This window comes from Poecilia mexicana, unplaced genomic scaffold (assembly GCF_051168715.1).
Source record: "Poecilia mexicana isolate PSO_F unplaced genomic scaffold, ASM5116871v1 scaffold_1, whole genome shotgun sequence".
In the NCBI taxonomy this organism is placed as follows: domain Eukaryota; kingdom Metazoa; phylum Chordata; class Actinopteri; order Cyprinodontiformes; family Poeciliidae; genus Poecilia; species Poecilia mexicana.
Genome location: NW_028263370.1, coordinates 8,613,623 through 8,641,157, shown reverse-complemented (window position 1 = coordinate 8,641,157; position 27,535 = coordinate 8,613,623). Strand labels below are relative to the sequence as shown.

General features: G+C 39.0%; 1 protein-coding gene and 1 long non-coding RNA gene across 3 annotated transcripts; both read right to left on the bottom strand.

Annotated features, from left to right (window-relative positions):
- Nucleotides 1–1,316: 1,316 nt before the first annotated feature.
- Nucleotides 1,317–25,347, bottom strand: LOC106918426 (insulin-like growth factor-binding protein 4). Of its 2 annotated transcripts, none has more exons than XM_014988183.2 (4): nucleotides 23,426–25,347; nucleotides 14,962–15,122; nucleotides 7,199–7,324; nucleotides 1,317–5,168 (listed from the first exon to the last, which is right to left on the bottom strand). In XM_014988183.2, exons 1-4 carry the CDS (start codon nucleotides 23,775–23,777, stop codon nucleotides 5,031–5,033), a joined length of 777 nt encoding a protein of 258 aa, XP_014843669.1. In that variant the 5' UTR covers nucleotides 23,778–25,347; the 3' UTR covers nucleotides 1,317–5,030. The 2 variants fall into 2 exon arrangements, with proteins under 2 accessions (XP_014843669.1, XP_014843668.1); XM_014988182.2 differs by having other exon boundaries at nucleotides 14,962–15,125; nucleotides 23,426–25,334.
- Nucleotides 8,558–9,947, bottom strand: LOC148161077 (uncharacterized). Its single transcript, XR_015762378.1, has 2 exons — nucleotides 9,495–9,947; nucleotides 8,558–8,856 (listed from the first exon to the last, which is right to left on the bottom strand). It is a non-coding gene; the product is annotated as an uncharacterized LOC148161077 (long non-coding RNA).
- Nucleotides 25,348–27,535: the final 2,188 nt, after the last annotated feature.

Here is a 27,535-nt window from a genome sequence, read left to right as displayed (position 1 = left end):
AGCTTTAAGCAGGTTCGGTGTGAGAGTCACTACCAGGTGGAGCAGAAGCGGCGCTCAGTCTGTGAAATATTACTACCTGTAGCGTAGCAGCGGTTCAACAGGAGAGCAGAACCAGCGTCTTACATCGCAGCTCGAAGACTTAAATAATTTTGCGGGTTATTTGTTTAGCTTTCTGACCGTCATGCTAATCCGGGTGAGTGTTTGTAGCTGTGCGCTGCTTTACCTGCTATCTGATCCTCCGTATATCTTTTTTACTGCAGTGAGCCTCGATGTAGCCAAACTCCGTCAAGTGTGGCATTGTTTTTATGTCGTATTAGATTCGTTGTGTTGATGCATTTTGACCTGCTTCACCCCACGTGCTTTAATTTTCCGCCGCAACACGCAAACTTCCCCATTCACTCAGTGCGTTATAGTTCCACATCGCTTAGGATTTGTTGCTGCGCGTTTGCGCAGTGTGAAGGAAAGAGGAGACCAGCCTCACAGGCAGGCTGCGAAATGAGAAGCAGGTGATCGGTATCGGCAACAAGAGCCAATGATCGCCGATCACCGATCATGCACTTTTTCACGGAAATCGGCCCGATTATGATCGGTGACCGATCGATCGGCACACCTCTAGTTTTAACATCACACATCTAACCTTTAAGATATAATATAATCTCTGTCTGTCCATCCATCCTCACTGAATGATCCTGCCACTACAGTGGTAATTTAATTTAATTTAATTCAATTAAAAAAATATTGTATTCATCCACATGAGAAACTAAATCCTGTTGCAAATCATATCGTCTAAGGATCTCCAAAGTGTTGTTGTAGACGCTGTTGCTGTGGGCAAGAATGACCTCCAAGAGCAGTCAGTCTTGCACCAATCCTGAAGAGGCTTCTGACAGAAGACTACTGCTGTATGACTGTCTTATGACTATCATGAGAAGCTAACAGCTCAAAATCCAGGCAGCATAGATACTATTCCCACGGTTACATGTCTCAGATGACACCATCAGCTACTAATCCACCTCCATTGCTTTTGCCTCTCCTCTTTAAATCAGTTTGGCCGCTTTGTTAGAAAGCTGGGCAGAGAGATGATGGAGTTGAGCATATGCCTAGTCCCCAAGATCTTATTTCTTGCAGGTTTTAGATCCATTTCTGTCAGACTCAGGTGTGATATCATTACTCCCTTACTTGTAAAATCAATAAATCACTTACGTTGAACCTGCCTGACAACAGGAAGTTATCTGAAAGATTTCAAAAATCAACACCCAGACTGAATTATATTTGGAAACAGAAGAAAAGTATTAGTCCAACAAATCAGAATCTCAAACTTGTTCTGGATTATCTTTATTTACAGAGGTTAGCTTATATTGATTGAAACAATGTGCAGAAAAAAAAATATGTACATTTTCTTTTCACCTGTCTAGATTACACAAGCTGTTGGAAAGCTTATAAAATATCAGTCAATCAACATCACCTCCTGTATAGGTCAACATACCTACATAAATGTTTTTTTTTATGTTACAGTTGTCCAGTACTGTTGATATTACTTTTATCACTAAGAATTACACAGCTACAGCATAGTTTCTATTGTATTTTAATTGATACATTACAATGAGTACATTTTAGTTTCAGGTAAACATTAATAATTTCAACTCTATATTTTAATTCTTTGTTCACTCAAACATGTGAGCACAACAATTCTCTTCTAGACAAAAAAAAAAGACCTCATCTGTTTCTGGCTTGTTTTTAATGCATGCAAACATTAAACATTAATAATCTACACGTAAACAGATAATATCAGATGCAAACAAAAAATAGCCTATTCTCCAGAAACAGTTCAAAACTGCAAAGTCTTAGATTAAGCAGCTTACTATCAAGTAACTATTTTATGCACTCAAAAGGCATTTAAAATGAAAAATAAGACTTTTTTAAATGATGAAAATGTAATCATAAATCAAAGAAATGCTTTTGAACATGTTTAGCGTTGAGTCTTGAGTGGCATTAAGATAGATTCAGGTAAAACATTCTTTCATCTGTCTGTGTGGCTCATTGAAATATGTAGGAAATCTTGTTTGGTCTTAAAAACAATTCTAAGGTTATCTTAATCTCTAAAAAGAGATTAATTCTCCAACACTGTCTTCATCGAACAGCTAGTTAGAAATAGACTTAGGAAATGTTTCCAATTTTTAGTAATATAACTTAAACCTTTAATCACATAAAATACATTCTTGTAAGAATTAACAAGATCCTTGAAAAGTGAATTAATTTGCTGATATTTAATATTGTGATGAGCAAATAAAAGAATTTAATATTTGCCATAGATAACCCTACTATTCAACAAGACAACATAGTAGTTTGAAATTTGTTTTGAAATAAAGACAATTTATAGTAATGGATATTTTATTATTCTTTTATCATATTTTTTGTTATTATGTAAATTTTTCTTTAAAATACAATAGGTAAAAGGGCCAAAATTAGTGAGGAATGGGCCAGCCCATACCAGGTTTTGGAGTTTAATGTGTAAACTTCTATATTTACATCATAGACTCCAAAGTCATAATTGTTTTCTCAATAAATAAGAGAGATTTTTTTCATTAACTCACCGTTATGAATTTGTATTCTTTAACATTTCAAAAGGGTTTTAAATTTCCAGTCTATTGCAAAAGCATGACTCCTCACAACGATGCACAACACATTGAATCACAATCATCAGTCTGGTATCACATAAGTGCGCAATATTCAAATAATTAATTACTGGAAATAATTACTTTGATACAATGAGAAGGTATGTCATTGTTTCTGAATCATGTGCCATCTTGTTCACTTGTCTGCTTTTGATCTTTGTGAAAGACATGGTAATAGGGAAATTCTGATAACAGAAAAGAGAGTAGCGAGTGGGATATTTGGAGTTGATGGTGTCACTGCAATACTCTGCGATAATATTGCAAAGTCATGTTTCCTTGATATTGAGAAGTCCTATCTCAGCTCTAACCAGAATAACTATGGAAGACCATCTGCTGGTATATTTAATTTTTTGTCACATACAAGCGTCTTTAAACTACTTTAAATCTTTTGTAGTCCAAGGTGGGTACAAAATGTCCTCAAGGCAGCTATAACATGGCATATGGTTGGTAGGAAACTTCTATTGGCTTCTTTGTCAGGTAAACAAAATTGTGAAATATGAAATACTAAAGTGGCAAAATGGTAAACAACATCAAAAATCTGATCTCACCCTTTGAATTTGTGCTAACAGCAATTGATCTTTGATATTACTATTATCCACACAAGGAGGCCATGTTTGGCTAGAGTCAATAAATTCTTCACAGTCTCACTTTTTATTTAAACTTTGGTGCGTTTTGTCCTCTACACAAAACATGAACCTAACAACAGAAATATTTTTCTTGAGTCACTATTAACTATCTCCCGATGAACATTCAAACCCAACTGTCCAGATCTGACAAAAAAAGTTAGCTTAAATCCAGTACGCTCCTTTGAATGCCCAATGGTACGCCTATGCAATTAGCATACTATTAGCTACTGCTACTGGTTACCTTCAGTAACATTATGCTTTGTTGAATATCATAATACTTAAGAGGGAACCTAAAAGAACATTTCTTTGTTTGCTTTGGGATATTTGTGGTACATTTGAAGCAATACCAGATTTAAAACACTTGATTTGTTAGCTAGAACTCATCCAAAGCTCATTACACAATGCTGTTTTATTTAACAAAAATGTTCTGCCTTTTTCAGAACACCAGCTAGTTAAAATGTAACAGCGGCAACTATAGTGCAAAGCTGGATACTGGATTTTCATCATTTTAAAGAAAAATAAAATATTTGTCAATAGCTAAAGCAGAAAGTTGAACACATAAGGTTGCCCCTCATATATGCCAATACTTTCTTCTCACTTTTTCTTGAATGCTATAAAAGGCTAAACAAAAACTGTAGAAACCATCGTTGCTTCATATTTTGGCACAGTCAGAATATAGCACCATTTAGTTCTGCCAAGCAGTCTGCTGGGGAGAAATCCTGTAAGCCAAAGCATATCCATACAAACACAAGGGTCATACTGGCATCTTTTAGCACCAGCTGGAGAAAGAAGATTATCCTATCAGCAGCTCACAGGGCTGTTAGTAAAGCAACACTGCCAATGCTTTTTGTGCTAAAGATGTTCGTCAGAAAATATGACAGGGGAATTCACTGCCGCATAATAAATAAAATCTGTCCTGGGATTGCAAAGATACAGACTTTCTCATTTAATTTCAATTTTCACTTTGGTGCACTTGATGTGAAAGGCTATGGCTTTTTATTTGTTAGTTCACAAGGGTTTTGCAGTTTTTTGCAGCCCTTTCATCTCATTTCATAGAATCTGTTGTTCCCATCCCATAAATCTTTGCTACTTTAATGCTGTCACTCAGTTACGTTTTTTTTGTTTTTTTGTTTGTTTGTTTTGTTTTTTGTTTTTTGTCTTTCCATTGTGCTTTATTCTACATAGAGAATATGAGATGCAAAAACAATAATTACTGCATAAGCAAATATTTCTGGATGGTCTTGATTCAGTAATTCCAACCAATCTGGTGCTACACTAAGAAGAAAACATGATCAGTTTCTGTTTTTCATCAGCTATACTACAGTGGACTAAATGCTTTTTGCCACTTTTTAAGAGGATTACACAGAAAAGGTTAGCGTCTTCTCTTACATAAATCACATGTACAGCCCCTTTCTGAAGAAGCGTGTTTTGTTTTTCTACCACCTGATACTTTAAAGCGCACACGTTTAAAGACAATCTGTCTTAATTTCACATGGTAGGAACAAAACAAGACAAGTGCTCAAAAGACTCAAATCACTTACTCTCACATACAGAAACATAATAGTAAAATAATTCAATTTAATGGTTTCCTTTTCTTTGCACAAACTCCACAACTGTTTGCCTTTGGTAGAGCTCGGCTGAAGTATAAAGTCCTTTAGTAATATGGTTCCACTAAAAGCACCAGTAAATTCAGCTGGTTCACCAAACCCAAACTGTCCCTTTTCTGCCCCCCTCAGTCCCTTAGGGTTGCAGTCATTAACTGGTGGCAGTCCAGATCCCCCCGCAGCTCCAGGGGTCCTGGCAGCCTCATGCCTGTCTTGGGATCCACACACCAGCACTTTCCCCGATGGCCGTCACGTGCGGGATGGCACTGTGGATGGATGTAAAGATGAAGGGATTATTCACAGAAATGCAGTTCTAAAGATTGCACTACTTTGTCTGACTGTATCAGTATCTCACATTACTTTGGTGGAACAACATACATCACTTCACAACATTTATTCAGTTTATCAAGACTCGCAGTTTCTGTAGAGTTTAAGATATCTCCACAGAATTTCGGTCAGGTTAAACTCTGGGATTTGACTGGGCCATTCCAACACCCAAACAATTCTGTAGTTGATTTTCTGGTCTAGATGGAGTCAGCGTCATGCTGATGAGCAAACAGGAGCCAAGCCTCAGCTGTCCAATAGTATGCCACATACCTGACACTAGAGGACTTTGCTCCTCAGTCCTGTAAAGGTGATTGAACTAGATGTATGTAGTAGTGATACCACATATATGTTTTTTTAACAAGTATTATTTTTTCCCCAAGTGGATTCTGGGAATGGGTTTACATTTAATTTTGCCACCTTCAAGACAGGCAACCAAAAGGACTCATGTCAGCAATATGAACTAGTAAATATTGGCTAGTATATTTTTGTGTTTTCTTGTGATTTCACAAACAAACATTTCTATGAAAAAAATTATAAGTAGAAAGACTGGACACAAAATGAGTGAAAGAAAAAGTTGGGTTTTTAAAAAAAAAAAAAAAAAACTTACGGTGATGAAGATCACCTTAAAAATCAAAATAAGCTTCTGGGATATGTCATATGTTAATTGACCCTGTCAGAAAAGATAGTTTGAATGTTTTTTTTTTTCTAAATAAATTTTTTTTTTATTATTTTAAAGTACAAAGGAAGTCCAAATGGAAAATAGTTGAAATATGTGACCTACATGTGTGAGCGAGTTTGACGTGAACATAGCTGTGGAGGAATGCAGACATTGCTCTGTATGCACTAGATGAGCAAATAAACAGCAGCTCTTTGCTCTTTTGACTCTTTACTTTTCGCGACCGGTAGTCTCTAAAATGGTGGAAAATACATTTAGGCAAAGCAGTAGTATCCACTAACTACTCCAACACCTAATCTCTTAAAGAGATCGAAATTATATGTTAAACTAATTTACAACAATTAAAGTGCAATTAAAGTGGCACTAAACAAACAGTGAATGGCGTAATTAGATTATCAGGTTCAAATCCCCACGTTCCCCATGTGAGCTTTCAGCTGTTCAGATTTTGCGTGTGTTTGGACCTTTTTAACGGGATGATTTCAGTTTTTACACAGGCTCCAACACCACCAGTTAAAAATCTCAGAGCAACGCTGGCTTAAAATTGGTCCCAGTTGTCCTTTATGACCTGTGCTTTGCTTCCCTTTGGGTATTATCACAGTGCAGTTTTAGCTAAACAGTAAACAGATGCCTGAGAAACTGAGCAGACTGAGATACTTTAACTACGTTACACAATCAGCATAACTCAGACATTCATGGCTGGTGCCTCAGCCGAGCTTTCTTTTTATCACACAGTCTGAGTCTGCAACTTAAAGCGGCCTTATCTCAGTTTTTTTTTATATTCTCTGATTCTCTCACTCTTATCTGCATGTTTGCTCAGTCTTGCAAAAGCAGGGAAACAAAAAAAAAGAAAAAAGAAAAAGAAAAGCAGCAGCTGCATTCAAAACCTAATTGCATAGATCACAATAATAGAGTGATGGTTGTTCAACGGTTTCGGGCAAATTGCCTTACGCATGACATCTTAATTCCTGAGCGTAAATCACTTTCCACGCCAGCTTGGAAAAACAAGGTTTTGGCTTCACTGCGACAGTCTGTTTGGAGACTCTTTTGTTGATCTTGAACTTGTAAGATAGTATGTCATCGTCTGCGGTCGTGTTTTGTGTTCTGGTCCACAGAGTGCTGATGTGATCTGAATAGAGCCGTTTGAAGTTTAAAGATTTGCTTTTTCATTTAATTTGGCGTAACATTAAGGATTCACAGTTCACCAGCAGACATGGCCAAAAGACCAGTCTGCTCAGTGATTCCAGAGGAGGATTCCAGAAAGCTCATACTAAGTTTGCTCTTCAAGTCACAGACCTGTTTTGGGTGGAAATCTCCATTCTTGTCACAGTTGGGGATGGGAATAGTGAAGAGGTCATCATGGGTGCGGCTGTTGGATGCCAATCTGTCCAGAGCTCTTTGCAGCTCAGCACGGCAGGGCGCCTTTAGGAGAAACAAGTATTTCCAGAGACTTTTATGGAACACCCTGATATCAGTTGTGCAGCTGTATTTTTTTGTACACACTCAATAATGACAACCACAAACACACACACACCAAAAAACTATTTATACAAAGGATTAGTGCTATGAAAGTTGCAAAGTTGAATAAAGTCACAATTTAAAACATGTAATGTGTTGCAACTCCTAGTGGATGTCTAAAAATGAAAAATACAAATAATTATTTGCAGCTGAATGCCTTTTGAGGTTTTACTTTTCTGTGCTAATTTAAAAACTGTTCCCAGCTGCATATCAAAAGGTCAATCTCTGCATGTCAGCTCCTGTTTTAACAAAACTCTTTGATTGTTTGGATCTTTCTTCAGTCAGAAAATTATCTCCTTCACAGATCAGGATCTACTTCCCTCCCCCCCAATTTTCAGTTTCATAAAGCTCCAAAGGGTTTTAAGAGGTTATAGAGCAGGCTGCAAGCTGCAGGCTGCTCAGTTTAGCACATACCCAGATAGCACAGAATGATTGAAACAACATTGAATCAATGTCAGCCAGAAACACTGAATCAACGTTGAACGCTGACATTGAAACAACATTGAAAGTGGTCGGTGACTTGTATGTTGAATCAACGTTAGGGTTTCAACCATTACTGACATTATATCAATGTTGAGTCAACCATCATCTGAACGTGGATCTGCATCCGGATTTCGGTTGATTCTACATTGAATCAATGTTGATTCAACACTCATTTGACTGTGGATCTGCATGCATATTTGTGTTGATTCTACATTGAATAAGTTAGGAATCAGTGGTGATTCAACCATCATCTGAACGTGGATCTGCATGCATATTTGTGTTGATTCTACATTGAATCAATGTTGATTCAACACTCATTTGACTATGGATCTGCATGCATATCTGTGTTGATTCTACATTGAATCAGTTAGGAATCAACGTTCATTCAACCATCAGCTGAACGTGGATCTGCATGCAGATTTGTGTTAATTCTACATTGAATCAATGTTGATTCAACACTCATTTGACTGTGGATGTACATGCAGATTTGGGTTGTTTTTATATTGAATGAAAGCTAAGGATTTATGTACATTTTACGTCTGATAGGTCTACATCATAACATGCCACTAAAAGTTTCTTCACTGGTGTTAAACACTGTATTATTGGCAGATGATGCGTAAACTGTGTACAAAAGTTTAAAAATGACAACATGGGTTTGATTTAACATTTTATTTAAGAAAAGAGGGACAGATCTTTAAACATATTTGATTCCTTTTTGACTGTCAAAACAACAGTATGTTGTCCACAGAAGAACAGAATCCATGAAGTTAAGCTTTGTACTGTATGAAGTAGGGAAACAGTACAAGTTGTGGTAACCCCAGTTTGACTCTGGTTGGCGTCACTTTGATTCCTTGTGATGTCTTCCTCTCATTCTGGCGCATAATGAAGCCACTTCTTGACAATTTTGCTGCAGTCCTCAAGAGTCAGCTTTCGGTCAAACTGCAGAGCAACAGCTGAAAAAAATAAAAGTGAGGAAGGTGCCAGTTAGAAATATGATAAACATTTGAAAAGTTCTGAAACACAATGAAATATTAAACACTGTACTGGTTACAGGTCTGAGAACAAATACAAACCATATAGTTCCCCATGTACACTCACTGTTAAATTAATATCTTAATCTTTCATTAATATTTATCTTATGTTTACATATACAACTGCATTTACCCATCAAGCTGCAGTATAGTGTAAGATTTATGATATTGATATTAAATCAATATTTAAAATAAAGGGCTGTTTATCAGAAAACCTAACAATAAAACTCAGGGAGGATCAGGTTTATTTAACACACCAGAGACAAATAAATCAAACAAAAGGTGATTTATAGTGTAGTTGGAAAAATTATAATTTATACAGAATAAACTTCCATCAAATAGCTGGTTCAATCTTCCATCAACTACAAATATTTCCAAATAAGTTGATTAAATTCCTTAAAAAGTGTCTATATGCTAATAAAGATCCCACACAAGTAACAATAGTCCAGTTCAATTTAACCAGTTACCAATCCAAGGATCAACAGACTGAATCAGTCATTAGCAGGTTTAGTTCAGTGTTTCACCTGCCTTACATGTTAAGTGTTTCCCTTCTGCCTCACCTGGATTGAATCTGTGGATGATTAACAACCTTCTGCACTTCTTGATGGCTGCAGACGGTCATGTAATCATCCAACTCAGCTGTTCTGGTACAGAGGCTCATTTAAGCACGACCCTAAGCATATCATAATAAAAAGTTAAAAACAAGTGATTACTATCACAACAATTTAAAGCCCACCTGGACCAGCCAGCCTTACACTTCCTTGTCCACCACATGTTCTCCCAGACCAAACAATAGGCCCCACCCTATTTTAAAAACTCAAATCCCACAAAATCTCGCAGGATTTCATACTTAGGCCTGGAGTGGTGGGTAGGATGAAAATAATACAAAAGGAGACATGACCTCAATTATTAAAAATATCCGTTTTGCCCCAAAATAACCAGGATTACTATGGGCACAAAACAATGCCCTTATTTTTCAATAAACACGTTTAAGATCAAAGTAATATTGAAAAACTTACCATAAAAGTGCTCAGCGGAGAATTCAATTCAGAAGCCGGTAGCAAACAAGCCAGCAGCAAAGTGGCTTTTTGGTTGGGACAAACCACAAGTGTAAAATTGGGGAGGTGGACTGTACAACTCCTAGTACAGACTTGTAGATGTTTTTGTGTCAACACATTATGCACAGTCAGTAATAATATTTACAGACAAGTAAGAAAATGTACAGAAAGGAATCACAACCCACTGTTCTCAACATGTAGTGCTTAATTTGAAACATGATTAACCCCCACCTAGTAATAAAATGTTCTGACCCAGAGCTCAAGGAGGGGGAGGGAAGAAGGGATGAGAGGGGGTAAAGAGGAGAAGGTTGGGAGGAGCGGCTGGGTGGGGGAGGTTTGGGAGGGAGTAGGGGGAGATGAGGAGGTGATGAGGGCTGCAACAAACTGCCCAGATTGCACACAACGGTAAATAAACGTTGAATTATAGTTAGAATGGTTGATTTTTGGTTGAGGTCAACAACTGACGGTTGATCAACCATCAAACAACCATCCACCTCCAGCCAAGTAACCAATGTTGAAACTGTGTCATTGAGTCAATGTTGTTTTGTGGTTGAAATCTAATGAATGAAATGCTAATGTCTGATCAACGACTGATCAATGTTGAATCAATGTTGAATCAATGTCAGCTGGGAAGGGGGTTGGGCGTTTGAATGGCAGGCGGTGGTGATGGGTGCAAAAAACACCTGAACACTTTGATTACTAGTTTTTCCCCAAACCTTATCCTCAAGGCAAACTGACCTGCATGCTTTCAGTTCAGCAAAACCCCGTTAATCAGACGTCAATTAATATCATGCGTGTTGAATTAGGGAAATGCCTAAAACTTGTAGGGCCTGGAGGACCGGTGGTGAAACACACTGGATTCGACGTTGGCATTTCATTTATTTGATGTCAACCACAAAACAACATTGATTCAATGACACAGTTTCAACATTAGTTAATTGGCTAGAATTGAATGGTTGTTTTATAGTTGATCCACCATCAGTTGTCGACCTCAACCAAACATGCAACCTTTGTGATGATAATTCAACATTGAATTAACATATTTTCCAACAAGCCAACAGCGAAGCAGCTGTGTGTTTGGGACATCCCACTCATGTAAACGGTGGGGGTGGACCTCTCCACTCCTTGTAGTAAGTTGTAGATGTTTTTGTGTCAATATATCACACACACACAGTCAGTGAGAATTGTTATGAACAAGTAAGAAAATGTACAGAAAGGAATCACCACCGACTATCCTCTGCAGTGGTTAATTTAAATGTGATAACCCCCGCTCAGTAATAAAATACTCTGACCCAGAGCGCTGATGAGGAGGAGAGGAGGGGAAGGGGTGCATCTGACATTGATTCAATATTGATCAGATGTTGATCAGACATCAGCATTTCAGTCATTAGATTTCAACCACAAAACAACATTGATTCAATGACACAGTTTCAACATTGGTTACTTGGCTAGAGGTGGATGGTTGTTTGATGGTTGATCCACCGTCATTTGTCGTCTTCAACCAAAAATCAACCATTAATCAGACTTCGGCATTTCAGTGATCAGATTTCAACCACAAAACAACGTTGATTCAATGTCACAGTTTCAACGGTTTGATTGGATGGTTGTTTGATGGTTGATCCACCGTCCTTTGTCGACTTCAACCAAAAATCAACGATTCTAACTATTTTTCAACGTTGATTTAACATCATGTGCTATCTGGGTAGACTCTTGTTGCTGAGCTAGTAGGCTGTAAATTGTGAAAGAGATGGTCACAAATCTAGGCCAAGTCTCAAGTCTTTGAGAGGCAAGTCCAAGTCAGGTTGCAAGTAGGTGACTTGGACTTTGAGACTGCTAACGTCTCCAGGTATACCTCTGTTTTAAAAAAATTACCTGAAGCCATTAAATCATAATTTATTTCACAGTTTCCAGGTTTCAAAGTAATTTTATTAAAATATCAAAGAAAGTTCCAGAGTGAGCGGAGATTGAAGCAGGGTTGAAAGACTGCTTCAACCCTGCTTGAAGCAGGGTTGAAGCAGTTTTAGTTTTGATTTTCCAAATCAAAACTAAAAAAACAAACAACAAAAAACAAGCCTAATTATCAAACTCAGGTTAAAATGGACATGGGCCAAAACAATTCCATAGTGACACTTTATTATCTGATATAATTTCAAAAATAAATTAACTAATAAAATGAGAGTAAGAATATGGCATGTCATTAAAATGTTGAAGTTTTTTACTTTTCTGCCACTCAGTGATAACTATTTTTGATTTAATGTGGACTTTCTAAAAACCAGTCAAATGCTGTGAAAAACAGCCCAAATATTAGCAACCTACCAAAACCTGTGCTTTTCCCAGCCCAACGTGTTCAAAAGAAGCCCAATTGGGGAGAAACTCGCCCAATCTGGCAACACTTGTCCCTACTTGCCCCTCCCTTACCTGTGCCGTTGCACTTTTGACGTCTTTGCCAACTATACTCCAGTCCGGTAGGTGGCAGTAAATGCCCCTTCAGTTGGTTTGCCAACCGCCAGTAAAACTTAAAAGAGGAAGAATAAGAGTCTGGTGGTTTCTTGGAACGTGGCGTGCAAAGCGGAGGAGCGCCACCAATTATTGTAATGAAGGTAATCAAAGTTCTTCTGAAAGAAACTTTGCATGCTAAAAGTTTAGAGCAGCGTGTTTTAACCAGCGTTCCGACAAGCTAAGCGAGCAAAAGTAGCTCTGCTAATTAGCCAGCTAATATCAAATTTCAGTGTTAATCTATAAAACAGAATGCCAAAAAGCTATAATGTTCTCCACAATAAGTAAATTAATTAAATGCTTAGAGTACATTCAATAAGTTTTTAGTTGCTCATGTCAAGAGTAGGATTCTCAAACGTCAATGAACACCCAATGAACTTGAGTGAAATGGATAAATTACCTCCTCAGCATGCATTCAAGATTAACAGAGTCCAGCTAATGGAGTAGTTATTTGATTTGGGTGTGATGTAGCAGAGAAATGTCTAAAATTTCCAGGAAACTGGCCCTCTGGGTCCGGTGTTTGAGACCAGTTGTTGGTTTGCAACTTGCATACATTGCGTTATGTAAGTTGCAAACAAGTATTTTAGAACCGGTAGACTTTGTTTTTCCTAAAACATTTCCAATCTTAAAATGACCATTACTTGGATAGAGGCAAAATTTATTCAAATTTGTTTTTCAAAGTCGGGCGAAAACAACTCTATTGAATTAACCATAATTTAATCTAGGAGTTGTTCTCTATTACACAAGTGGGGAAATAAACATTCAACTCCCTGCTGATTTGTAAGTTTGCTCACTCAAGAAATAACCTCTCTCATTTGTGAGATAGTCAGAATGTAAGTCAAATTTTACATGGCTTCAAAGTTACCCTGTTTTTGAGTGAAATAAGCATTTAATACCCTACAGCTCAGTCTGAATTATCTGCATATTGGTCATGGGACAATTACCAAAGCCCCGGATCTCAACTAGTTGCACGCATAAAGTGTGCGTGCCACAAAATCATAATTTCTTCCATTCACATCTCTCCACCATGACAGTCAAGATCAATGTTGTATCAAAGCATGCGAGAGAGAACGCATGCATTTTATGTACATGGAATTTGGAAAAGCACGAAAACTTTGCGACCCTTGGTTTGACTCTGTAAAAGATCTTGGATTGAAGGGGATCAAGACAAAAGTGATGGATCAGTCTACAATTGCAAAGGAAGAGTGTGTTAACAATCTCAGCACAAGTGGAACCACAGTTACCAAGAATATTGGTAAGTCACTTTGCATAATTTATTTAAGTGTGTCGGCACCATACTGTGTGTTTTAGGTTCCCATTGTTTCAGTGTGATTTAGGAGAAAGTGATGTGGTCAGATGAGACCTTTGGCATCAGCCCGACACATGTCTTTGGTGGAAAAAAAAAAAAAAATGCAGAGTATGATCCAAAGAGCAACATCTCCCAGGAGTATTACGCTGTAAGGCTGTTTTTTTGCCAAGGTACAGGATGACTTCACCACAGCAAGGGGCCATTGTTAAAATTTGAAGCAAAGCGTTCTCCCTTCAGGCAGGACACTGAAAGTGAGCTATGCATGGGGCCCCCTGCATTATAATGGCCTATTTGCCATCAGGCCAAAGGAGTGGCTTAAAAAGAATCACATTAGGGTCGTTTACTGTGATCTAGGCAGTCTCCAGTTAAGAAGGGAATGCTTCAAGTTAACCAGTTGGCAGCTAAGAAACCTACTGGGTTTCTGTAAAGATAGGTGGGTCGTAATTCCTCGCCAGGTGTCTTTAAACCTGCTGACCATCCACAAGATGTGTCGTATATTATCTACATAAAGGCATTAAGACATGTGCCTGCTATTGAGCAATTACAGTGGTATGGCCATTCCTTTCCCAGATAAACGGAACAAACTGCACATTGATGCAAGAGTGTAGAGTTGCTACAATTATTTCAGTAAGTGGTTATTTTATTGACTATTCTGACAATTAATTGTATAAGAATTATTGCCACATTCGGCAGACTTTTCATTTAACCACTTGCGCTAATTTTATACAATAATAGAATGCAAATGAATCATTAAAATGCAATTTAAAAAATTCAATTCCTCTATTTAATAAAATAATCATTTTAAATTGAATGACATTGCATTCCTTTAGTGTACGCTTCATCATTTGTAGCAAAGGATGCGTCTCCATCTAAAATAATACTTCGAACATCAACTTGTGAAAACTTTGAGCTTTCTGCTGGACTTTCTTAACATCAGTTCAATGGAGGGATAATTTTACTTTTTTTTTCGTTATTCTAATAATTAGTGAGCAAAATGTTCTTAATAGGAGTTACTTTTTTTTTCTTTTTTTTTTTTTTTTTTTTAAGAATTTGAACCAGGACCAATTGAATCCTGATGTAAAATACCTGCTGGGGCTTACGAATGTGTTGTAGCTCACGTGGTTTATATTTTTCTGTTTGCTGTTAGGTGATAATTTCACTCACCAGCACTGGCTTGGTCTCCTCTCTGGCGCTGTTGCTTCTCAGATTTGTGGTTTTCAGAGGGTGTCGTGCCATGGTCTTCTGTATGCAGCGCTTGTCCTGCGGACTGCACCGGATATTGCTGTTGTTTGGGTGTTCAGGGATGATCTCCTCCTGTCTGTCCACTGCTAAAGACATAGTCATGGAGATATGGAAAGGATTTAGTTACAAATTATTGCAAATTCAGTTCCTCTGTTCAGATTTTATTGGTAAGAAATTCTGAAAACCATGTACCATTTATTTTCTACATTCTACATTTGTTGGCCTACGAATAAAATAGCCGCAAACCCCCGCACTTATTATAATAATTATTTTAATTAATACTTTAAATACAGTACATTAAAAGAAGTGGTTGTGAAGTTGAGAAATGTGATAAAGTTAAAAGGGTGTCAATATTTTAGCAAGATGTGGTAGATCTCCTACAGCTGAACGTGGAGAAATCCCTGCCAACAATACGCCTGGTTAACCGTATCGAAGGAGCCTCGGTAATTGGGCTCTCCTCTTCAGCACCGACCTTCAGCTACTGTGTTATGACCAAGCTAGGAGGTATTTTAAAACGATGCCACCTCTTCCATCCTCTCTGCATTGTGGTCAGCACCACTTTCACCTTTGTATGCCTATAATTCTGCAGCTCTCTGGGCCTGAAGGCACCCAGCTGCTTCCTGAGGAAATGCCCTCCTCGCTCTTCGTCCTCAAGAACTCCTCAGCAACATCGCTTTGTTCCAAATGGAGGTTGATAGAGGGCATTTGCTCTGTCATAAGAGGGCACCAGTCAGTGAACGTGACTGGAGGAATGGCAAAGTATCTTGTAAGTTGCAATCCTTTGTTCTCAACCATCTTTCTATTCCCTTCTGACTTCAAAGACAAGCCTAAAAGACAATGAAGGAAAGGTTCAAAGGTTCAAAAGTCAGGAGCTGAACAATGTTGAACAAAGTTTTTCAGAGCTGTGCAGCATTGCTTGTCCGAGATGGAAAGTGTCTCTCAGCTGTTTGTATTTTTAGTCTTGTTGGTGTTAAGCACATTCTTCAGCAAAAAGCAACAGCATTTCAGCTGCTTCCGTCACTTTGTCCCTTGCTCTTCTTTTTGTCCGTACTTCTCTGATTCCACGCTCTTTCACAGGGCAAGCCAAAGTGATTTAGAAGTGGGTCAGGGGTGGCATGTCCTGTTTGCTACCCTGCTGTTTTCCATGGAGGAAGTCACTACTTCTGTATGTGGTTTCACTTGGATCACCCCCCCTTTGCCATGTTTGACATATTTCCAACATTTTATGGCCTAAGCTGACAGATTGAAGGGTGTTGGTTGTGGCAGGTGAGCAGAAATTGTAAAAAACAGAGCCCTGAAAAAACATTCATTTGTGTAGTTCCTTGTTAAAGAAAAAAAAAACTTGCTATATTTTTAGTGGGATTTTATTTAATATACCAACACAAAATAGTCCACAATTTTAAAGTGGTCTAATAAAAAGAAATCTCAAAATTGTGTGGTAGATTTGCTGCTGGGTTTTGGATCATTGTCCTGCTCGGTGATTCAGTTTGGGACAAATTTTATCAGATGGCCTCAAATCTGAATCATGAATATTTTGGTTTACTGATGATATCATGGTCAATTCAGGACTGCAGGGTCTACAAAATCTCCAGGTCAGTTCACCCTTTTAATAATTCACGAACCCACTTGTGCACCCAGTTGTAGCTAATTTGGCTGTTCTATCATATCACTTACATTTCTCTTGACATTTTTTATATGTTAATTTATATTTGCATAATTTTGGTCCAAGCACCTAATAAAACATCCACGTTGCATTGGTAGTTGTTCTGAGCATCTGAAGAGCGAAAGTTAGTCATAGTCAGTAACAACATTCCTAGTTTCATCAATAGCATCATGTTGTAGCGTTTCCTAAGACTGTTCAGCCCTAGAATAGACTGCAGAAAATTACTTTAACTGGTTGTCAAAGTAGGTACTAATTTAGGGCCCTATATCTGTTTTATTATTTTCAAAATTCTGTTTTATTTTTTCCCAAATTCCACTTTTGCATTCTATTTCTGAATTCCATTTTTTCCCCATTTTAACCATTAACCTAAAAAGCAGGTAATTGTGGTATGAATTTAAAAGACTTAACAAATCAATTGCTAATGGTAAACATTTACTGTTACTCTGTATCACCAATGAAACACACTGCTGTGTTTCAATAGAACAAGCTGTGAAGTGTTTCCATCCCCTTCTAATTTTTTTTTTTTGAAGAACTCAAATGTGCAAAACTAAGAATCTAACTTTTAACATAAAAGAAAATCTCTAAAAATAATTTAGAGTTGAATTGAAGATCAGCATGTTTATCACATAAAAAACCCTGTTATGTGTAAAAGCTTGGTCACGGTTTCATAATGAGCAGGATCTTTGCTCTTTTTTTTTTCTTCCATCTGTGACAGACATCTCCATTGAAGTAATGACAGTGAGTATTTGGTGTTGCTTTATTCATTGATACTTTTTTCTCTCCAGTAGTGAACAGATTTTTCAAAAAGGGGCAAATGTAGGACTAACTGCAGATTGTTTCATTTTCACAATGAATAAAAAAAATAAAACATCCTGAAAATGGTCGAGAATGTAGTTTTAAATACAATATTTACGCATACTTTGAAATTGTTTTGTCATAGACATTCCTGTTGTACTTGAAAGCACAATAGAAGGGCGCTTGGTGAATAATTAACGACAGATGGACTCACTTGTCTTGACACAGTAACGGTGTGTGGTCAGATGTCTACTGCAGAAAGGACTCACACAGTATTTGGGGCTTGTTGAATGCCACAGGCAGCTGGATTTATACTTCAGATGATTCATCTGCATGTTAATGTTTGTATTTGGCTTCACTCTTATAGATAAAACTGACATTACAAGCTATAAACTCAGTTTTAAAATGTTGATTTTGATATCTTTGTGTAAGATGTAGCAAATCTTAGTAAAAGTCATAAAAAAAGATACTGAGAGTCCTGAACTCTGAGCTTAAGTTATCAGTTTAGAGCAATTTTTTTTCCATATGCCTAATTACGCCAGTGCACCATGTCAATGGCCAGTTCCAGCAGTGTTGAATAAAAACAGAAGATCCACAATAAGTAAAACATGTTAGTCACTTTGATGAAAATCAGTTAGGACATTTATGATGGTGCATTTGCTATCCAGCCAGATAAACCATAAAAGCTGAGATGAAATTTCAAAGTATCGACTCGGACAACATGTTTAAGGTCAAAGATGATCAATCACTGCTGCAGTTACCTTGTCCTAACTGTTTACTTGTGATGAAGATACTCCCTTCATTGCAACTAAACTACTTCCTAAAATCGGGGGATCGGGTTTGTTTATAAAAAACAGTCTGTAAACTGAAATCGGCACATAAACAGAAACAAATGTAATGAGTGTTTGTCAGGCATCTTTATGACACTAAGCAAAAGACTTTTATATGTCTGGCAGCAAGTTTAAGTCTTCCCTGCTCAAAACCATGAGGCTTTTCTGTTCAGTCAACACTAGCTTCTGCCAGAGTATCAATGTCAGACCTTCAGCTTCCAGGCAAAATACTTCTTAAAAGTCTGTTAATCATCAGCTGATGTCTGATTCAGTTGTACACACACTGTTCAAAACTATCAGCAAGGCTCGTGTGAAATGTCTGTGTCTACTCTCTATCATTTACCAGTGGAATGATTTTAAACAAAGTTATGTCAATATTTGATCAAGAAGACAAGAAAATCAGTTTTAGCTACGTCTGATTCTGCTCCACTTCCAACTCGTGTCAAAACAGTACCTTATGTTAATTTGTGTGAATCCAAGCATGGCAAACACAGTATTATTATGAATGCAGACTTATTGTTTAGGAAGCTTGACATAAAACGAAGCAACAGATCTACAGAAATTAAAATGCATGCCTTGCTTTCAATACAGACTTTGTACTCAAGAGATTGCATATTGAACAAATGCCACTTTAGAAGAGTGTGTATAGAAACAAGCTGTTTTCAAACGTTCTATCACTCATTTCTAGCTGCTTATGAAAAGGAAATACTTTTGTTGACTTTAAAAATTGAGTAAGACTTGAGGCCTGAGGCCCCAAACATTTACAAGCCAGGGATAACACACTCACACAGGTGTGGATCAGATTCAAAAATATGGTTTAAAGAGCTGGCCAGAACCTCTTCCAGATGGATCGTCAACAAAAAAAACATTGTCTTTAATTCTGTGAAAGACTTTGGGATCAAAGCATTGTCCGCGCCATCCTCTGAGACTCTGGGTTTCTTCTGTTTTCAGGAAGGAATTTTATTTTTCTTCTCTATTGAAACCAAATCTGAATTCATGTCAGGTATCCAACAACATTAGAGGAATGAGCTGGGGTGTGCTTGTGTGTATTTCGCCTCAGGAAATCTACAGCAGCACTGAATTAGGCTAAACTACTTTGGAATGCACCCTTTGTTTCCACTTTCAAATTGAATTCACTAACATAATGCATGGAAATAAACAATACTGCTGTTCTTATATTAAGAAGAGCCATTCTCCTCTTTAACTTGTTAAAAACATGCTTAGGAAGTGGGAATAAATGCTCCTTTACTATCAGTAGATGATGTAGTGACCCACAATGATTAACTGTCCCCACAGTATAAATGTCATGGGCAGGACAAGTTGAAATGTTGGTGTGTCTCCATCATAACAGCTCCAGCTGTCCAAATGTACTGCACAGCCCAAAGAAAGCAAATAGACAACACTAAAGAACATCTGCCAAAAGAAATCTCAAATTTCAGTGCCCTAAAAGGAATTCATAGTTCCATACTTTGATGCAAACTTAAAGACTTGTAAAAAGATGAAATTCCAAGAAAGATTAAATGTTTATGCAGCTTGATATTATTTTGTACAACATATAAGAAAGCCCATTCTAAAGCCAACACTTTAAATACTATTTTCAGTGTCAGACTGTCTGCTGTTCTATTTTTTCACCTCCTCATGTAAAAGCATAAGGGGATTAAGGAAGCAAACTCTCCACAATGGTCAAGACCAAAGAGCCAGGGACATTGTGGACTGTGTTGTAGACCTGACCAAGGCATGGATGGTTAGGTCTATGGTTTGGCATAGATATTGGTGAGAAAGCAATAGCTGTTGTCCCTATTAGTAGAGAATGGAAGAAGCTCAAGATAACAGCCAATCTCCCTTGGATTGGGGTTTCATGCAAGAACTCACTTCATGGCGCATCAATGATCATGACTAAGGTCCAAACTACAGTCTCAAAGGTTACCATGGTAGCACTATGCTGTCATGAATTAAAATCTTATAGTGCAGGTGAGGTGGAAACATCATGTGTTAAGGATGCTTTTCAGGAAAAGGGTCGGGATGGATATGTTATGAGATTTTGGGCAGCAACATCCATTGACCAAGTGATTTAATGATGACTGGGTCTTCTAGAATGACAATGATCCAGAACACAGCAGGGCATCTAAAGAGTTGCTCTGACAGAAACATTTTAGGGTCCTGCAGTGACCTAGCCAGTCTCCAGACATGAACTCAAAAGAAAATCTTTGGAGGGAGCTGGAACACGATGTTGTCCAGCAACAACCCTGAAACATGAAAGATTTGGAGAAGAGCTGTATATCCCTCAAAGCATTTAAATATTCCATTTTTGTGTGTTTTCACAAATAAGAGAAAAGTTTTGTGCATATAAACAATTAAGAATTATTCAGGCGGTGTTTGATCAGTCTCAGAATTTCAGACTTGGAACCTTGAGCAAGGTACCAGTAAGACAGGTCAAGTATTAGCATTGGTATACACCTCAACATTTGTCTTTTCTACCGAGTACCCAGAATGTTTTCCATACAAAAGATTTAAAAGAGGTAGAGGCTTTGTCAATGCTTGTGCAATAGTGTTATTGGCCAGCGCGATTCAGGGAAACTGAAGACCTCTAAGTTGGATTAGATTTTTCCTGTGCCTTACCATTGTATTTGTTGTAAACCAAATCCTTATAAATAAACAGAATCTATGGAAATTTAGTTCAGATTTTCAACTAGTTTGAAAGTGCCGAAAAACCTCATCTACATTAGTGTGTGGCTTTTATAATGACCTGTGTGCGTCACAGCAAACTCAGTGTGGCCAAACAGAGTCCAGCATTACTGACAGCGTTATTTGTCAAATCCTGTTGGGGCCTCCAGTTGTAGGACTTTTCATAGTCTGACATCGGTATGAATCAGTTCGTAAACGATATCTGTGTTTGCCACAAGAGAGAAGTGCCCCAATACCCGACACCCGGGTTCTCTCGACAGGAATGCAGGGATGTATGCCAACACATGCATGATGATTTATTCTGAGTATTAAGACTGAGTGTTTCTAGGAAGAAACACTTAAGAAGTCCTTGACTTTAACATGAGATTCAGTAGAGCGCCTGTTGTTGAGATGGTAAAAGTCATCATACAGAATACATTTTATTCTTAGGATTTATGTTTTATGCTTTATGTTTTAGTTTGTCAGTATTGATATCAAATGACAACAATTTGTATTAAAAGTCATTTTTTCAAGCAGGGCTCTTACATCCAGCCTTAACATCCTTTCAGCAAAGATGTGCCTTGCTGCATCCTAGCTCCTTTTATTATGAATCCTCTTGGTTTTTAAAAACCCTCTTCTATTTTTATCTTGCATGTTCACTGTTGCTAGGAGTGGGGCATGTATTCAGGAGATGCACCCCCTTGTTTAATAATGCATAAGTGCAGAGAATGCGCCACAAAGGAAATCTACTGCCTGTGAATGAAGTTGCCTTTCTCCACTTCCTCTTTTTCTGATTGTTTCTCCTCATATTCACTGGATCTCAGAAGCCTTGGTAGAACTGATTTACAGTTTGGTTTATGGGGAAACTGCACCTCTTTGTTATGACAGACTCTTTGGGGTATTGGGGGAGGGGGGTGCTGTGGGGAGACTCAACACTCAGATTACCGAACACTCAAAACACAAAAGTTTCCAAAAGCTTTCATTCCCAGAACAAAAGAAAACAACAACAACAACAAAAAAAAACAGACATGACTCCTCATTGGTTTGTTGCAACCTACATTCAGGACAGCTTAATGGTCAGCGCAACATCAAAGGGCAGCAGTAACATTCGGGTGTGGACTGATGAAAGCTGAGACAAATGCATTCAGCTGCTTGTTTTTTGTTGTCCTTTTTGAATTTTTTTTTTTTATCAAACTCCAAAAAATCAGCTCCTTTCTTTTTTCTGACTTCATGTAGTCATGCTAACCTATGCCGGTCATGCACAGAGAGCAGAAGGCTCTAATTTCAGCTCTGGCAGCCAGGGTGCCGATGAGCTCATCCTCATCAAGGAGCTGGAGGCAGTGGGCGATGCGCTCGAAGGCTCGTCGGGGCACACAGGAGGCGGGGTGGATCGGGTCAGGGGGAGCAGATGCTGCAGTTAGGATGCACCCCCTGGGAGCTTTCTATTGGCTGAGCCTCATCTACTTCTCTGGTGTTCTCAGAGGCCAGTAATGATCTGGGAGCTTGAGTTCAGCTGGAGCAATTGCAGTATAAGAAATGCAACAGCTCACATATCTTCAAAAACATAATTAGAACGATCGTTTTTCCCTTTAAAGGCACCAATAGTACATGTCCTCTCCAAAAAAAAGTTGAGCTTATAAAACATCAATAATTATTCCTTCAACTGTGTAAAACTAGATGCAGACTTTTTTTTTTTCATTTTCAGAAGAATACTATAACAAAGAGAAGTCGGGGGAGAGAAAAAGAGACCCCAAATACCAGAAGAGCTTGATGGAGAGATCAGGAGAAGAATTCTTTGAAGTCTGCAGCAGCAGCAGGAGGAACAGGAGGAAGGGGGATATCCATGAAAGAGCACCAAGTGAATTACTGATTGCAGAGAGCGCTAATAGCCCCAGACTGGCCTCACTCCATTACAGACATTTCATACAGCAGCTTTTATTACCTCCTCCCATTACAAAGGCACACACATGGACTTACATTTACACCGCAGCTATGGTGTACATCCCTGCCTATGCCTGACAGCTCCCTGCAGGATCTCTTTAATCCACTCTTTCACTGAAACAGGTACAGCATAACTTCTTACACACGTCGTCTGCCCCAGCCAACACCAAGACGCTCGCATGTCTTAAGCCTGCGCTGCACAGCAGGGCCCCTTTCACAGCGAGCAACCAGGAGACAGCAGAGGGACTGTGTGAGCTTGGCTGACAGGAAGCATGCTCTGCTTCACGGCTTAGCTGAGATTAGGGTGAACACGCAGGACCTTGTCACAACCTCTCCCCAGGTCAGGTAAGGCCAAGTGAGCAAAGAAACAGGAATTTGACCTGGTCAACTGGGACTGAAGGATTGTAATTGGACATTTCCTGGAAATCTTTCCTGTCGTGAGCCTGCCTGGCAGAGGCAGAAAGGATGCATACTCAAATCTTTTTGCTCTTACCTGAGTTCTCCTCCACTTCCCTCTCGTCTGTACAGATGCCCTGGCCATGCATCAGGGAGTGCAGCGGCCTCTCCACACCCCGTGGTGGGTAGCATCGGAGGCCAGTGCCACATCGGGGCGAGTACACACCACAGTGTGCCCCTTTAGGAAGAGCACAGGTGGGGCAGCAACCGCAGCCAGGCTCACGCACAGTTTCTTCACAACCCTCGGGCAGACGGCAGCTGGCCAGCCTCTCTTCGGAGCACACTGGACAGCGGATGGCCTGGTCCGATAAACACAGTGCCGCCAGTGACAGTACACCGAATGTCCACAGGCCCCAGCAGGTTGAAGCCACGCCACGTCCTCGCACCATGACAGCTCAGACACCTGCACGTAGTCCTTTGCCCTTTGTCAAGGATCCTCTCAGGTTCACCCCTCCCTTCTCTTGCTTTTTGATGACTTTCCTTTCTAACAGCAGACTTTAGACAGACAAAGAAGGTTTCAAAGGAACACTTTGTCCAGGAATCTTTTGATATGTCAGCCGGTTAGTGTTTCGACTGCAAGAACACAATGCCTCGGCTGTATTACCGCTCTGTTCCTCTGGTTCAATTTCACAGTGCAGAAACTGGAGCCTGCCTTTTATCAGCTAGAGAATGTTCTGGTGATTAAAAAAATTATTTTTTGTTGAGATTGACAGATATACAAGTGATTTCTTCAGGTGAGTGTCATCCACCTTTTGAGGAAACGCCAAAAAATACCTAGTCAACAAGTGTCCAAATGCAAAGCTGGTCATCAAAAACGGAATCGCCACAGTTTCCACAGTTTCCTCCTCTGGTCAGTGTGCAACACGCAGGACCGTCTTCTGAGAATGTCTCAATGCGAGCCGCTCTCTTTGGACTTTATACTGGTTCGTGGACACGCCTCTCTCTCCAGACGCAGCAGAGAAAAGCCAGGCTGAAGCTCTCTCCTCTGTCTCCCTCTGTCTCTCCAAAGCTTTCTCACACTCTCAGACCTGCAAACTTGTGCACACTCCCCCTTGCTTGTCCTCTCTCAGTCCTGATTGCACAGAGGAAAACAGTTGAATCGCCTTCTCACTTGTTCTCACTCACTATCCACTCAGATTTGGTGTATTTTACATGACAGCCTCTTGTATTGATTTGCAGTCTGCAAAATGATACATTTGGTTCTGAAAAGAAGCAGGAACCCACCAGGTGCTCTCCTCTTGAATCAACCCCAAACGTAGAAAATCCATGTACATGTCTGTGGGGCTAATTATTGTTCAGCTAACAAAACAACCTCTGCTCCCTCAACAAGGTCTCGGTGTGTTTTTATGGACTCCCCCCCCTCCACTCCCTGCTTCATTATGTCAGTTCCCAGATCTCCTTTTCTCTCCCTTGCTGCTCACTGAGGTGGGCAGCTATAAAAGGCAAAGGGACACTCAAAACACCACTCTTCCTGATCCTGCCCTGCCCCCACCAGCCCTAAAAAAAAAAAAAAAAGCCCCCCACCCTTCAAGATTCTGTTTAAATAACACTGCACAGCAGGGACAGTTTATCATGTGTGTTTCTGATCATGAAAGACTGTACTTTGTTCTTGTTTGCCAGTGTGAACAGATATGCCCTCCACCCAGCTTTTAATGGCTTTTATTGGTCGACATCTCACTTTTTTTTTTCCTGTGTTCCTTTGCTTTCATTTTGCCATGGAAACCCAGCATGCATTGTAATGCTTTTGTGAGCGTGCGTTCTTTCTGCCTTTTTTTTTTTTTTTCCAAGCTCGTGGCTGGTTGCCATAGACGGGCCATGGGCAGCAGCCAAACGTTCACAAGGCACCACTCAGGTGGGAATGGCGGCATGGCTTGTTACTGAAATCTCCTTGAGGGTTGCTTTATCCACGGTAGTGATTGCATGTTTGTTTACACAGGTCATTCTACACCGTGGCCAATCTCGTTGTTGAGTCGCACATTAACGAGAAAACATCTGTTGGCTTTTTAGAAAGCTCCTTTATTAGGATGACTAACTTGTAAAACAGCGAACTAACCCAATAGGTAGTTAGCAAGCCCCCATTACATTCTGTGGCATTTATGAGGGGTGGGGGTAGCGAACAAAGGATAGGCTTCTTAAAGGTTAACAGTGGCTTGGCGGATGAAGGTCAGATAAAGTGCTTTGTTAAATTATGTGTGCTCCTTGAACTCTTCGACATGTTACAACCACAAATGTCTATGTATTTTTGAGCTCTTGTGTGAAGTGTAGTAGTGCATAATTATGAAATGGAGCTGAAATGAAAAGTCTGGTGTGCTGAAAAGTGTAGTTTATCAATAAAATCCATTGCACCCAGTTGCTTTCAGAAGTCCTAAAATTGGAGCCCGCATATGTGTATGTAATCCACAGCTGTTCTGTGAGGGACTCTGGTCTTTGTACGAAGATTGAAAAACATCATGAAGACCAAGGACTACAGCAGACAGCTGAGGGAAAAATTTTGTGGGGAAGTTTAAAGTAGGGTTAGGTTACAGAACAATATTCCATGCTGAACATCTCACAGAGCAATGTTAAAACCATCATCCCGAAATGGAAAGAGTATGGTAAAACTACAAACCTACCAACACATAGTTGTCCACCTAAAGTAGACAGGCCAAGCCAAACATTGATCATAGATGCGTATAGTGGTAACTCTGGAGGAGCTGATTCGTTGACTCCATAAATATGGCCTCTATAAAGGAGTAGGGAAAAAAGCCATTGTTGAAAGAAAACCACCAGGGGTGGTTTGCTTAGTGTTAGCAAAACTAAACACTAAGCATGATAGAAAATTTACCACCCTGTACCACTCTGAACTAACTACTACACAAAACGGGGTGATAAGCAGAATGTTTCGCCAACGTCTCAAAGTACTTTTATCAGAGGCACTGATTCAACCCTAAGTAATCAGAGTCTGGCTTTTTGACTTGTTTCTGAGAACACTCTGGATTGCTTTTTTATAGACTGGAGAAAATCAAAGAAATATTTGGAAAACTGATTCTTCTAAGCGCATAACCTGTCAATGATGGTATGCAGTTTTAAAGGAAAATACAGTCAGACTCCTTTATAGAGAGAGCTTTTGTGAATCCTGCAAGTTATTATAACAATCACCTCAGGCTTCTCTTGTCAGATATGGTTCTTTACTCGCATGCTAACCAAAAATTCATCCTATCTCAGCTCTCTTGTAATGTGTTCCCACATCACAAAAGAGGATTCTTTTGGCTTCTTTTGACTTCATTTAGTAGTTAGAACTAAATGTTCACTGTAAAGTTATTTTCTTACTATGTTTCTTTGTGCTTTTTTTTTTTTCTTGTTGCAGCATAGCAGAACATACTTTTTTACATCCCACATGTGGGATATTAAAAGAAAAATTGAACTTTGGGATTAAAAAAACAAAAAGATAAATTGCAGGTTTCCTTCCAGGTCCTCAAGAAGTGCTGGCGCCATTATCAGAACACTGTTAAAGATCTATCTAACATTATTGTGTCCTGTCAAAATAGCTCACGCCTGCAGTTTAAATTGATTGACTCGGTTTTGAATGCCCCACAACCTGCCTGCCTAGAAGCGTGTTCTGAAACGTAATGACTTTATCTTAGAAAAGCTAGTTGCTGCAGGAGCCCTCATCTCAGCATCTGCTTGTGATCCTTCTTGTTTGATCCGCTGTCCATCTGTGTTTGATAAATTTGAACCAGTGAATCTGACCTTTTTTTTTTTAAAGGATAGAGTTGAACATATAGCTATGGGATTCTCCTCGTGATCCTGCTCCACTTCACTTCTTTAAGGAGGCTTCACCCAGCATAGAGCAGATCATCCTCACTACTCTAAACAGCTGTTTGCCGTCAGGCATTGTCCCTGCACCTTTTACAATGCGGTGCAGCCCCTATTTTAGAAACCGGGCTGTGGCCAGATTGTTTTAGCAAAATTTTAGGCCCATCTCCAAGCTGCCTTTCATTTCGAAATTTTTATAGTCATCCTTTCTCAGCCCTTTTAAGATGAAGACAATATTATGGAGGTTTTTCAGTCAAGTTTCAACACAGTAAACTACCTACTCCTCTATTTAGACCCGAATAAGTAGGTTAACACAACTTTTTATATTTTTTTTATTTATGTATTGTAGGCT